The sequence below is a fragment of the Schistocerca cancellata genome, chromosome 4 (assembly GCF_023864275.1).
Source record: "Schistocerca cancellata isolate TAMUIC-IGC-003103 chromosome 4, iqSchCanc2.1, whole genome shotgun sequence".
Classification (NCBI taxonomy): Eukaryota; Metazoa; Arthropoda; class Insecta; order Orthoptera; family Acrididae; genus Schistocerca; species Schistocerca cancellata.
The window spans coordinates 829,034,981-829,050,161 of record NC_064629.1 but is presented as its reverse complement, the minus strand read 5'-3'; the positions used below and the strand labels follow the sequence as shown (position 1 = coordinate 829,050,161).

The 15,181-nt window shown below is 40.7% G+C and overlaps 1 protein-coding gene across 1 annotated transcript in view; it reads left to right on the top strand.

Annotated features, from left to right (window-relative positions):
- LOC126183691 (uncharacterized) overlaps nt 1–15,181 on the top strand; it is a 639,493-nt gene that overhangs the window by 529,985 nt on the left and 94,327 nt on the right. The window contains exon 5 of the mRNA XM_049925871.1: nt 6,534–6,673. Coding sequence (XP_049781828.1) covers nt 6,534–6,673 — 140 coding nt within the window. The remainder of the gene's footprint in view (nt 1–6,533; nt 6,674–15,181) is intronic.

Genomic DNA, 15,181 nt, shown 5'->3' with positions numbered 1-15,181 from the left:
GGTAAACTGCTTGAAGTTGGCTTGTTGAAGACACTGACGAGCATCGGCCCAGCAGTAGATGTATCAGCGCTGTCGCAGCTCTCACATATCAGGAAAAAATCCAAGGCAGTCAGTCTGTAAACTAAGACGGCAGGAGATTGGGGAGGCCGGAAGCAGCGAGTTATAGTACGCCGCATACCGCTGGTAATCTAGTTATATTGCTACAATGAGTCCGTTGACTGATTGTGATCGTCGTAGTCCAGCTGGGCAGCTTAAGGTGGATTAAAGTTTCACGTCTGCTTCGAGCGACAAAAAGTCAGCACCTGACAGACCAGGTGAATCCAGGGGCTACCGACAGTGTCTCCTCAACGACTGTTCAGCGAACGTTGCTGCTTATGGGCCTCCGCAGCAGGCGCCGTTCGTTGATGATGTAGACTGAATTTGCACGCCAGTACCGCACTGGACGCCCACTGAGTGGCGACAAGTAGTCTTTTCTGATGAATCCTATTTTATGCTCCATCGAACAGATGGTCGTTGGAGTGTATGGTCCTGCAACAATCGTCAAAATGTTCCAAGCCAGAGGACGGAGCGTTATAGTCTGTGGTATGTTTCCGTGCCATTGCCTGGGTGATATCGTCATTCTGGAAGGCATAGTGGATCAACACATGTATGCATCTAACCTTGAAGACCATGTTCACCCCTACATGAGAGTGTTTTTCCTCAGCACGGTGACATCCACCAGCAGGACAATGCAACATGTAACATAGCTCACGGTGTACGTGCATGGTTTGAAAAGCAGCAGGATGGGTTTACTGTGCTACCCTTGCCACCAAACTCCACTGACTTATACCCAATCGAGACTCTGTGGACCACCTTGATCGGTCTGTTACACCTCGTTCCTTAACTGAGATACCTAGTGCAGTCGGTCATGGCACTCGAGTCAGCATCTCTCCACATCCCTGTTGGTACCTCCCGGAACTTCATTGAGTCTCTTCCTGCACATCGGCGCTGCAAAATGTGCTTGCATAGGCTTTTGAGAGATGATCAAATTAATTTAGGAGGAGGAGGAGAACTGTGGATAATGTCCCATCGACAACGATGACATTAGAGATATAGCACAAGCTCAGATTATAGTAGGATGGGGAAAGAAATAGGCTATTCGCTTTCAGAGGAACCATCCTGGCATTTGCCTGAAGTGATTCAGGGAAACCTCGGAAAACCTGAATCAGGATGGCCACATGAAGGTTTGAATCGTCATCCTCCCAAATGCGAGTCTAGAGTGCTAACCACTGCACCACCCCACTTGGTCACATTAATGTGACAGACTGTGTATGTGTATCTTTGACTTTCACAGAAATAATGTAACATGACGCAAGTTTTACACATCATTTTAATGTAATACTGATTAAATACCGAGGTATGTATGTATGCGCATTTATCTTTGACTTTCACTGAACAGTGACTTGACACAATTTTTATGCATAATTTTAATACTACAATCTAACTGGTTAGAGAGGAGGGGGATGTGGCATGAGGTACAAAGCACAACTGGGATAGTTCTTCCATTTTGTATTTTTATTAAATTTGCTCACTAGCACAACTGTGCTAGTCCAGCCATCTTCGATTTTAGTTGGTTGAAAATAGGGGAAGGGAGGGGTTTGGCGTGATGGCATCACTAATAAGGAGGGATGGGATTTGCCCCTATCTTGATGATGTTATATGTTCAAGGTCATTGCCCCTGGACCTGTATGTAGGCAAGCTGCATTATAACTTGCACTTTTCCAGGTCATTTAAGAGCAAAGTGGTCTGGGTAGTCAGTATATGTACTAACAAAGTGTAATTCACCTTCTAAGGAGGTTGCTTGCAAGCTCTAGTTCAGCCCATTCTTAATGCTTGTTCATCAGACTAGGAACTATCAAGTTGGATACATTATCTGATCAGAAATATGCTACTGGAAACTAATATGGTGTGTGTGTAGTGGGGGGGGGGGGGGTGGAGGGGGGGAAGCTGATATGGTGTGTGTGTGTGTGTGTGTGTGTGTGTGTGTGTGTGTGTGTGTGTGTGTGTGTGTGTGTGTGTGTCTTTGGTTTCCTTTTTTGTGTGCACCTGTTGACGACTGCTATTCACTGGGTGGTCTCCTTTACTCCAAAATCATTTACATTCTACTAGATGTTTCCTATTATATTTATCGTCATGAATTAATAGGCAAATCCTACATTCCCTGAGAAGCGGATTCATGATACAGTAAAGCATTTGCTTATGACATACCAGTAATTTATAAAAATGTGTGATAATGTCTGTTATCTTTATCAATACATTTTTGTTAATAACATTGTCTCTTCTATTGTAGGTAATGGTTTGAGAATGAATAAAATTGTTCAAAACTAGGCACTAATAAAAGTATTATTTGCAAGTCTGACAGAAACAACAATTAATAAATTACGAACATATAAGGAATGAAAAGAAGAATGCCATTACAAAATGCAAAATCCAAATTGTTTTTCCAAAAAAATTTAATATATCTGTGATCAAACCAGTTCACAAATGCAGTTACCTGCTAATTATTTGACAATTTGTCATATTACTGAAAAATCTAAACATACTGTGCACTGTATGCAGCAGGAAAAATTCCTAAAATTTGGAATACAACAATGTACTTAGTTTTACGTAGTATGAATGTCGTTCATAAAGTCAATCAGTATCACAAAATGAAGAATATAAATAGTTAAACAAGAGAAGTCATCTTTTTGGAATTTCACGAGATGTTACCAAACCTTTTGATTCTATAACACATAAAAATGTATGTGGGGAACTAACACTTTTGATATAAATGACACTTGATGTGCATGATTGGAATCATGCTTTAATAACAGGAGCATGTGGTGACTATAACAGACTGCACCAAAGTTCAGAGTCGAGGAAAATTCAATTATAGAATTACATGTGGTTCAGTATCTAACTCACTCACGAACTGCAGAAGTGGTCTATCAAAGTAAAATGCCCTTGAGAACAAAAATAATAATAAAAGGTCTGTCCTCAAACATACCAAACACAGTAAAGCGTTTTGCTGAAAAGATTATCTGTTGGTTAATAGGAAGGAGTTTAACTTTTAGTCTCATAAAAACTGTGTCAGCACACAAATTTGAGGATGACTTCTGTGTAAATTTTCACAGAGAGATCTATTCAGTCAACATTACATAATTAATAAATGATACTGTGTTAGGATAGTGAATCTGCTGAGTTCAGAGCCTTCTGCACATATGCTATCTGTTTTTGAACAGTGGAAAGACCAGGTTGAAATATTAACAATATAAGGAAAAGGATAAATCACTATTCACCATAAAGATGGCACGTTAAGTTGCAGACAGATGGAAAGAAGAGATTCAGCTTTTGGCCAAAGCCTTCTATGAAAAGAAATGACACATACACACATATTCATATGAGCAAGCACAAGCTGCCAGAGATGGCAGTCACATGTGGATGATGTGTGCTTGCTTGTATGAATGTGTGTGCAATTCATTTTCTGATGAAGGCTTTGGCTGAAAGTTAAATGTGCAACAGTCTGTTCATTGTGTTTGTCTGCAACTCAGTGTTTCATCTTTATGGTGAATAGCAATCTACCCTTTCCCTAATCTTATTCTAATTTAAATTGCCTTGCACTGTATAGTACCTCATTATAGTGTACACCATCATTCAATAATTTTTCATAAGTAACATGATCTTAAACGGCATTTGCATACCAATTGCCACATAGTTTATTTTGATGGGAAATGAATCTTGGAAGCTAAAAAGGAGCTACTGAAAAAAAAAATATATGCAGATTATTGACAAAATATGTAGATGAATAGTGAGAAAGTAAATGGGATCGAAATGAAGTAGAAAGGGAGTATGTAATTGACTGATTTTTATTTGGTCATATTTTACTACATTATGTAAAGAGTATGCACTTCTTATATAAGACAGATCAGCTTAATCTAATGTCTTAAAATATTTAGCCTACATATTACAATTTAAAATACAAAATGTGCAAATATGACAGTAATGTAGTATACACTTACCTCTCAGTTTATATTTAGATGTTAAAGTTATTTAAGTAATGATTTAATCAGGTGAATACAGTGTAAACATACAAAAACATATGATACATGCAATAATTTATATCTATGTGTAGTTTTATATGTTGTTATAAATATCATTTCCACACTCACTTTCCCACATGTAACTATAATACAAATTAATGAAAATAAAACATTATTCACTATTTATATATTCATTCTTCTACAATATAAAATTCTTTGTGCACAAAATAATCCTCAAAACATTTCTGGAATGCCTTCTTACTCATACTATCCCTTAGTCCCTTAGGTAGACACTTTACCAGTTGTATGCCTGAGTACTGAGTACTTGTGTCACGTGAATGTACATCTGTGTTTCTTCTAGTGATATATGTAGTCCTTTGTTAAAAAACTGTTATCCTGATATGTAGCCTACATAGATGGAAATATCAGTATTTTTGATGCCTTTCTTTCGCAATACAAAAATTCCTTTTGTAGCTGCTGCTGAAGTTTCCTCACACACTAATTCCATACTGTTGAGTAAGTGTAAAAAGACCATGGTATACTGTACATAGAAGTTGTTTACTGGCATAATGTGCAAGTTATTTCATAATAAATATTATAGAACTTAATGTTAAGTACACATTGTCTATATGTTGTCTCCATTGGAGATTATTGATTAAATCTATTTCCAAAATTTTTACAGAAGTTACTTCTTCCCATTTTGTTTCATTTATAAATAATGTAGTGACCTTCTTTTTCTTTATTGGTGAGCACTGTAAACATTGTTCATTTTAGATTTATAATTAAGTCATTCTCTGTGAGCCACAACCATGTTGTTTGTTGAAATAAATGTGCTTCTTTCAGATGTTTCCACACTTTTTCTACTTTTACTAATGTCATCAGCACAAAGAATTTTCTGTTTTTTGTCACTGACATTAATATTGTTTGTAAAGAGGTTGTGTACAGATTCTGTCACCACATACTGCTTTTTGTTGCCAACATATGATTGTATTATTGCACTGCATGTCCAATTATGCCATATCTTTCAATATTTTCGAGTAGAAATGTAAAGGTGATTGTATTACAAGCCTTAGGTAAATCTAGAAACATAGCAGACAATCTGCAGCTCATGGTATTGTGGCTGGCATTGCTGTCTCTGGACCAAGGGGGTACAGGTTTGATTACCTGACAGGTCGAGGGTTTTCTCGCCCCAGGGGCTGGATATATGCGTATCCTCATCATTTTATCATCATTCAGGAGAAGTGGTGAGACTAGAAAGTGAAAAGATTGGGAATTTGTATGGGCACTGATATCCATACAGCTGCATATCCCACAAACCAAATATCATCACCATAGCAGATACAGAGTTTCTTTTGTCCAATGCTTCTGTGACAGACTCTGTTAGTCAATAGCTGTTTCTGTAGATTTCCCTTTTTGGACACTTTGTTGTGACAGTACAGTTGTCTTTCTGTAAGTATTTAATCAATCTACTCTGCATAAGCAGCCATATTTTTGAAAAATCAGATATTAGGGATACTGGTCTGGAATTATTTTACTAATCTTTGTCACCTTTTTTTGTGTTTTAGCACAACTTAGTCCATTTTTATTTTTTCCTGGAAACACTCCACCTCTGAATGAGCAGTCTGCAATATCAAAAAGTGCTTCATTTATTTCCACACCCACATGTTTTATTAAATTATTAGATATGATCATATCCCTGTGGAAGAGCCAGATGCAAAATCTGCCCAATTCACCCACCCACCACGTCTTAGTTGATTCCTATCACAGACTTATCCTTTCCCATCAGATACAGGGTCACCTGTGAAAACAGCAATGTCATATACAAACTCTGCTGCAATCACTCTACAGCTTTTTATGTTGATATGACAACCAACCAGCTGTCCACCAGAATGAATGGCCACCACAAAACTGTGGACAATGACAAAGTTGACCACCCAGTGGTAAAACATACAGCTGAGCCCAACATGCTTGATTTCAATGGCTGTTTCACAACCTGGATCCTCTCTTCCACCACCATCTTTTTCTGAACTATGCAGATGGGAGTTATCCTTCCAACACATCCTTCACTCCCATAACCATCATGGCCTCAGTCTCTGTTAACCCACTGTCCCCACACCCTCCATTCAGCAGTTTCCTCTTCCTCTGTCCTGTCAACCCATGCAAATACTTGTCTCCAAGTCACCTCCATCGTGCGCCGCAGCCCACTGCTCCAGTGCCTGTGCATCACAGACCTAGCCTGTGCACCTGCCACTCCCCCCCCCCCCTCCCCTCCCCCCCCCCCCCACACTCACAGCTATATAATTATAGCATTCAAAACTTCCAACCTATAAGTGTAGAGCTAAAAATGATGTAATGCTGTTATCTCATGCATATCTGAAAACTGTCATTCAGAGAGAAATTAATTAATGATATTTTTAAACAATTAAATTGCATTTACATGATACCACAAAAGTAATGGCTGAAACTTACTTGCAGCATGGATTTTGAACAGTTTTCTCTCAGTGGGCCACACAGAACACTTGGTATATGCCGTAATGACCGTTTTATTGTGACCACCTCACTACCAAATGGCATTGGATTATCAGAACTATGTGGAGAAAATGGTGGACAACACAGTAAGTAATGATACTGTGATAGTTGTAACTGTTTGTGCCAATCCTTTTCAGTACAGGTAATAAGTGTTCTCACAAATATCAATACTAACATCTCACATGGCTCATTTAGCTGGAAATTCAAATAAAAATATTTCAGTAATGATTTATTGTTATGAAGTCATAAGACAAAGGAAATATTCCATATAAACAGCTTTATTTTTTAGTTTTATTCTAAATCATCATGCTAATACTTCAATGACATTTTATTCATACGCATACTACAATGAAAACCCTTCCACATGATCAAATTCTCATGTGAGGTAGTGCAGTTGCTACAGTGCTCTACTTGTATGCTAGGGGGGCAGAATTCCCCATTTGGTCATTATGAATTAGTTTCACTGTTTCCTACACCACTTAAAGTGAATGTCAAGATGGTCTCTATAATGAGTCAGTACTTCATTTCCTACCAATACTTGCCCAATCTAAATTTGTGATCCATCTGTAGTGATCAACAAGAAGTAAAATTCCTATCTCATTTTATTTTCACACATTACTGCAACAAGAAAAAAAGTGTTTCATCCTGGCACCCAAGTTGCACTGATAGCAATAAAATTTTGTTTTTGTTATGTTAGCACATGTTTTTCAATGCAGTAAGTCAAATGCCATCATAATGAGCAAAATCATTCTTTTTATACAGCTTTATAACTCAGTTAAGTTGTGTGTGTTTGTTCAGACTGATAAACAGTAATACTGTGCAATGATAATTTTTTTGGTTTTGGGTGATTTATTCACCCAAAGTTGATGGGGGCTTATAAGGAGCCCACATCAACATTTTCAATAGCTACAAAATGTGCAATTCAATTCAAAGTTGCCTGTACCTGTCCTGGAAATGAAATGCAAAAAATGCCACTAGCATTTATTAAATACCTGACACCAAAAGCATGGCAGAGAAGAGAATAATACATTTACATGAAGAGTTAACTATAAGAAAGCCTTGTGTAAAATGAATGCTACACATGCTGAATATTGACTTAAAGCAAAAGCAAAAGTTTTATGAGTGATGTTTGGTTAATTTTAAAAAGATTCAGCTGAGTTTGTGAACCAGTTTATAACTGAGGCTGCAATTTGCATGAAAATGCCATGAGATGAAGTGGCCATCTGTATGCACTTTAATAACTTTCTGATGTCTTCACCACACTTTTTATTATTTCCAAAACTGCCTTATCCATTTTGACATTATGTCAGTTTCAAAGCCTATAAAATACATCACAAAATTGGTATCAAAATATATGTAAAAAGGTTGTATTTGACAATTAACTAGAGATATAGTATCATGAGTAGACTATGGCTTTCTAGCTTACCAGTGTCATGTAAATCATAAAATTGTTCCTTAGTATGTTGTATCTTGTCAACAGTCTAAATCATGAGACTAGTGCAAACCGCTACCAAGGGACAAATTGGAAAACAAGTGGATGAAACCACTAGGCTGTGCTGGATGCATGAAACATGCCACATTTATTTGTTTATAACTACATTTTCATCATTATATCTTATAAAACAATTTCATCAGGAAACAATTTGTGGAAATCACTGTAAAATGTTTTACAAAAAGGTATTTCTTTACGAAACAATGTGTAACAGGTCTTTTGAGTGGTTGAAAATAATGCACTGGAAGAGTTCACTTGGTAGCGCAAGGGTACATGAGGCCTACTGTCTTTCAACAAACAATTTTTTGACAACCTGCAGCATGTAAATTGGTAACATCCATAAAAGTTCATAAGCACCTAGAAATACCAGTTGGGACAAGCACTCACTTATGAAGTACAGGTGGCACCCATGCATTGTCATTCCTGCCAATGGAAGCAAAAGCTTAAGCACTATACAGAAAATTCAAACAATTTGAGAAGACACTACTTTGGAACCCCATACATCAGTTCCCTCAATAGTATATGGCAACCATCCCATATTGCCTTATCTAATTAAAATTCCTTAACCTGCAAACATAAGTTTCACTAAAGCACCATCCAAAATACAGTCATATAAAAACCAGTGCAACATTACTGCTAATGGTACACTGTCAATTACGCTACGTTACATAACTCGTTTCCTTTTACTTGCATTATATGTCACAGTTTTTTCCAGCAATTAAAGATAACTCTTACAGAAAAAGGTATAACTACACTCCTGGAAATGGAAAAAAGAACACATTGACACCGGTGTGTCAGACCCACCATACTTGCTCCGGACACTGCGAGAGGGCTGTACAAGCAATGATCACACGCACGGCACAGCGGACACACCAGGAACCACGGTGTTGGCCGTCGAATGGCGCTAGCTGTGCAGCATTTGTGCACCGCCGCTGTCAGTGTCAGCCAGTTTGCCGTGGCATACGGAGCTCCATCACAGTCTTTAACACTGGTAGCATGCCGCGACAGTCTGGACGTGAACCATATGTGCAGTTGACGGACTTTGAGCGAGGGCGTATAGTGGGCATGTGGGAGGCCGGGTGGACGTACCGCCGAATTGCTCAACACGTGGGGCGTGAGGTCTCCACAGTACATCGATGTTGTCGCCAGTGGTCGGCGGAAGGTGCACGTGCCCGTCGACCTGGGACCGGACCGCAGCGACGCACGGATGCACGCCAAGACCGTAGGATCCTACGCAGTGCCGTAGGGGACCGCACCGCCACTTCCCAGCAAATTAGGGACACTGTTGCTCCTGGGGTATCGGCGAGGACCATTCGCAACCATCTCCATGAAGCTGGGCTACGGTCCCGCACACCGTTAGGCCGTCTTCCGCTCACGCCCCAACATCGTGCAGCCCGCCTCCAGTGGTGTCGCGACAGGCGTGAATGGAGGGACGAATGGAGACGTGTCGTCTTCAGCGATGAGAGTCGCTTCTGCCTTGGTGCCAATGATGGTCGTATGCGTGTTTGGCGCCGTGCAGGTGAGCGCCACAATCAGGACTGCATACGACCGAGGCACACAGGGCCAACACCCGGCATCATGGTGTGGGGAGCGATCTCCTACACTGGCCGTACACCACTGGTGATCGTCGAGGGGACACTGAATAGTGCACGGTACATCCAAACCGTCATCGAACCCATCGTTCTACCATTCCTAGACCGGCAAGGTAACTTGCTGTTCCAACAGGACAATGCACGTCTGCATGTATCCCGTGCCACCCAACGTGCTCTAGAAGGTGTAAGTCAACTACCCTGGCCAGCAAGATCTCCGGATCTGTCCCCGATTGAGCATGTTTGGGACTGGATGAAGCGTCGTCTCACGCGGTCTGCACGTCCAGCACGAACGCTGGTCCAACTGAGGCGCCAGGTGGAAATGGCATGGCAAGCCATTCCACAGGACTACATCCAGCATCTCTACGATCGTCTCCATGGGAGAATAGCAGCCTGCATTGCTGCGAAAGGTGGATATACACTGTACTAGTGCCGACATTGTGCATGCTCTGTTGCCTGTGTCTATGTGCCTGTGGTTCTGTCAGTGTGATCATGTGATGTATCTGACCCCAGGAATGTGTCAATAAAGTTTCCCCTTCCTGGGACAATGAATTCACGGTGTTCTTATTTCAATTTCCAGGAGTGTATATAACAAACCAAGAGCTGTAATTGTACATATGCCAATTGATAAAAATTAATAAAAATTATAGAGATTAGTAGAGGACAGGAAGGGTTTAGTTTACAACTGGCGCACTTAAAATAATGTACATAAGAGCTTCTGCAGTCCTATGACTACAGAATTGTTTTCAGTGAATAACAAACATTGTCAAATTTCATGGAGCAATTAAAAGGCGGTGAGGGGGGAGGGGGGGGGGGGGTAAACAAGATAAATCTTGACATACTGAAAAATCCTTTAAAACTGTTTGTAATCCTGTGACTACAAATGTTTTGATAAATGACTTTGAATCAAATAATGCAAAAGTGTTGTGGAATAGTTGTATTAGTGCTGTTGTGGAGAGTTTTCAATTTGTGTCACGCAATGTCAAGCACTGAGCAACAACTTACAAATACTTCATCAGCCTATGACCAAGTGAATGACACTATATGTGTAGTTAATGATTAAACTTTTACTCATCTTGTGTAAAAAGCAAGATACAGGAAAGAGCCACAGAAAGGTGTACAGCTTTATGGGCAAAGTACAGAATGGTAAAGTGTTTATCACAAAAACAATACCACGTAGAGGCAAACTACATTGAGTTGCCATCTACCAAGGACCTAGGATGATTGCAGAACTATATGTGCTCTGTAAGTAGACTGAAAAACAAGTTTTTGGTGAAATGTGTTTGTCTGTTTAGTATTTCTGATGAAAATTTTGTTTTACTCTGTAAATTCTCCAATTCCTTAAGCACGTTTAACAACAGTGCAGAACTTTAAGATTAATTTGAATTTTGCCTAATATGTGATTGTTTCATAAAAGATACCTTTTCATATAGCCTTCATTGCTGTCATATGCATGCTCTCTAATATGTTTTATGAAGATCCTATGACTCTGTCCTACATAAAATTTTTCACAATCACCACACTTAAGCCTGTAAACTCCCATGCCCTCATACTTTTCATGCCTGGCCTCAACTGAGTGTCATAATGTGTTCCCTAATTCCCTGTTATTTTTTACCCCCAAACTGATATTATGCCTCCTGAATCTGTTTATTATGTGTTTAGTGAATGTTCCTTTATACTTCGTACTCATTCTTATTCAACCTTGCCATTTGTTCTAAAATATTCAAATCTTTATCAATGTAATTTTCATTTAAGAGCAGCTTCATTAACCTTTTTATCATAGATGAAAAATAGGGCCGTTTGTGTAGTTTTTGGTGGCATGATTCCACTAGTATAATGGCATCTGTAAATGCTGCCTCCCTAAAAGTTCCAAATGCCAGTTTGCTGGTGGACCTATTTATAGCTGACTCAAGAAAATTTATAGCTTGTCCAGCTTCATGTTCAACTATAAATTTTATGTTTTGGTGCATACTGATAAATTTTACAGACATCTTTTTGATTGTTTCATCATTACCTTTCACAACTATAAAAGTATCATCCACATATCTGCTATAGTGAGAATGTTATTCCAGATTTCTGGGTATTTAGTAACGAAACTGTTTTCCAACTGATCCTTGAAAATCTGGGCTGCTGTGCCCAATAAACTGTTTCTAGTAGCTAGGCCTACTGGTTGATGGTAACATTTTCCATTAAGGGGACCCGGAACGTCCTATACCTCCAATGTTAAATGTAAGGAACATTTTCTTATGAACTATTAACACCAGAATGATGAAACTTTTACAGTATAATATTACATATATTTAATGCCATGTACCATATGGATTTTAATTTATTGATGTTTCTTGGGAGCATATTAATTATTTTGTTACTGAAAATAATTGACACATTTTATGGCATAGTATCTTTGAAATAAAATCTGTTATCAATTATGTATCACAAAAAGGCTTTGATACAAGGTGTATATTGGCACTGTTTACATTCCTTGAAAATTTTAAGTTTTTATCGCTAATAGTTTAGCAGAAAATGTTCCTTATATGGCAAAAAAGTGAACTTGTGGAAAACGAGTTTCAAAGTTTCACTAACATTTTAGTGGAGTCCAGCACCATAAGAGGGGTTTTCACTGTCACTAGACATCTCCCCATCTAGCCTTCTTTTCACACCTTTCATTCTTTGTCTGGCTTGCCTCTCACACTCCTTTTTTTTCCTTTCAGCATCCCATTTCCTCTCATTGTCTATCGACATCATTGCACTCACCATGTACTTTCCAGGTATTACATCCAACTTTTGCAGCACATTAATTTTATAATGTTACCTTTGTCGTACATAGCAATGGCATTATATACTCCAAAATGAAGAGTATGAATTTCCACAAACACATTTTTTTGGGATTCTGGTCCAAATTACATTATTCACACACTCATTTTGATTTTGTGTACGTCCATGGAGACATTTCTTCAAAAGTTTAGTTGCAGAAAGATCTCTGAAAATTGGTTTTATAGCCTTCATGACAGTTTCTTGTAGACTGTGATGATGCTTGTATACATGATCAGATCCCTGATATTTTTTGTACTTGCACCAGGAATTGGGTCCCTGTGGGCATAGTCCATGTAGTGGTTCCTCGTCAGTCGATAAGGTGTGGTAGTAAAGTGCATCAACACTGTGAGTATTTTGTCTTATTGCCAGTCCATAGTCTCTCTGCAATCTGTTGATTACCTCATCTGTCAATCTTTTAGCTCCACCCAAAGGTTTTCCATCACTGAGTACTTGGCCTTTCATTGTGGTCTTCAGTCAACGCAGCCCTGTTCCCATACATTTCTGAATGTGACCTATGCACTCCTGTTTAGTAATGGTAACATAATTTCCATAAGGTTTCAGCTCAGATACAGCAGCAAAAGACTTCGAATCACCATCACCCAGGAACTGTAGGTATCTGACCTTGTACCACAGAAGAGAGTGACTGAAAATGTCTTTCATACCGGAAACTTCGATGGCCCACTAGACCCACTGTAATTCCTTCGACAGTTTTCTGCATGCTCATCCTTCACTCTCTTAGGACACCTACAGTGCTTGGATTTAATTACAACATCTATAACTTTTGTAGTATCAGCACTTGTTGCCGTTATTACCACATTATGTGAAGTGTGCCCACACTTCTGCCACGTACCATCTAGTGCGACAGTCAGGTCCCGAGGATTCTGAACATCTGGAATTTCTTCATTCACCGCCACAGCCTCCTCCACTGCTTCTTTCATGGATTCTTAGGCAATATCTTCAACACAGGATCCAACAACCGAGTTATACACTCCTGGAAATTGAAATAAGAACACCGTGAATTCATTGTCCCAGGAAGGGGAAACTTTATTTACACATTCCTGGGGTCAGATACTTCACATGATCACACTGACAGAACCACAGGCACATAGACACAGGCAACAGAGCATGCACAATGTCGGCACTAGTACAGTGTATATCCACCTTTCGCAGCAATGCAGGCTGCTATTCTCCCATGGAGACGATCGTAGAGATGTTGGATGTAGTCCTGTGGAACGGCTTGCCATGCCATTTCCACCTGGCGCCTCAGTTGGACCAGCGTTCATGCTGGACGTGCAGACCGCGTGAGACGACGCTTCATCCAGTCCCAAACATGCTCAATCGGGGACAGATCCGGAGATCTTGCTGGCCAGGGTAGTTGACTTACACCTTCTAGAGCACGTTGGGTGGCACGGGATACATGCGGACGTGCATTGTCCTGTTGGAACAGCAAGTTCCCTTGCCGGTCTAGGAATGGTAGAACGATGGGTTCGATGACGGTTTGGATGTACCGTGCACTATTCAGTGTCCCCTCGACGATCACCAGTGGTGTACGGCCTGTGTAGGAGATCGCTCCCCACACCATGATGCCGGGTGTTGCCCTGTGTGCCTCGGTCGTATGCAGTCCTGATTGTGGCGCTCACCTGCACGGCACCAAACACGCATACGACCATCATTGGCACCAAGGCAGAAGCGACTCTCATCGCTGAAGACGACACGTCTCCATTCGTCCCTCCATTCACACCTGTCGCGACACCACTGGAGGCGGGCTGCACAATGTTGGGGCGTGAGCGGAAGACGGCCTAACAGTGTGCGGGACCGTAGCCCAGCTTCATGGAGATGGTTGCGAATGGTCCTCGCCGATACCCCAGGAGCAACAGTGTCCCTAATTTGCTGGGAAGTGGCGGTGCGGTCCCCTACGGTACTGCGTAGGATCCTACGGTCTTGGCGTGCATCCGTGCGTCGCTGCGGTCCGGTCCCAGGTCGACGGGCACGTGCACCTTCCGCCGACCACTGGCGACAACATCGATGTACTGTGGAGACCTCACGCCCCACGTGTTGAGCAATTCGGCGGTACGTCCACCCGGCCTCCCGCATGCCCACTATACGCCCTCGCTCAAAGTCCGTCAACTGCACATACGGTTCACGTCCACGCTGTCGCGGCATGCTACCAGTGTTAAAGACTGCGATGGAGCTCCGTATGTCACGGCAAACTGGCTGACACTGACGGCGGCGGTGCACAAATGCTGCGCAGCTAGCGCCATTCGACGGCCAACACCGCGGTTCCTGGTGTGTCCGCTGTGCCGTGCGTGTGATCATTGCTTGTACAGCCCTCTCGCAGTGTCCGGAGCAAGTATGGTGGGTCTGACACACCGGTGTCAATGTGTTCTTTTTTCCATTTCCAGGAGTGTATTTTGAGAATTTCATTGGTGGTGGTGGTAGATTCATTACATCACAAAACATTTGACCAGCAGAGTATCCCTTACCAATTGACCTTAGAGCATAAACACGTCTAATATTTACACCATAGTACTTGCTTTTCTCACTATCAGTTTCACCTTGGCCTATTTTGACATATTCTGAGTTCCAAAATGAAACACTGTAATCACAAGTAGTACAATGGAGACAGATTTCTGCTGAAAGTCCTATGTTTCGCTTGACATTTACTGACATACTCAATTTCCAACATTCCTTACACAGTA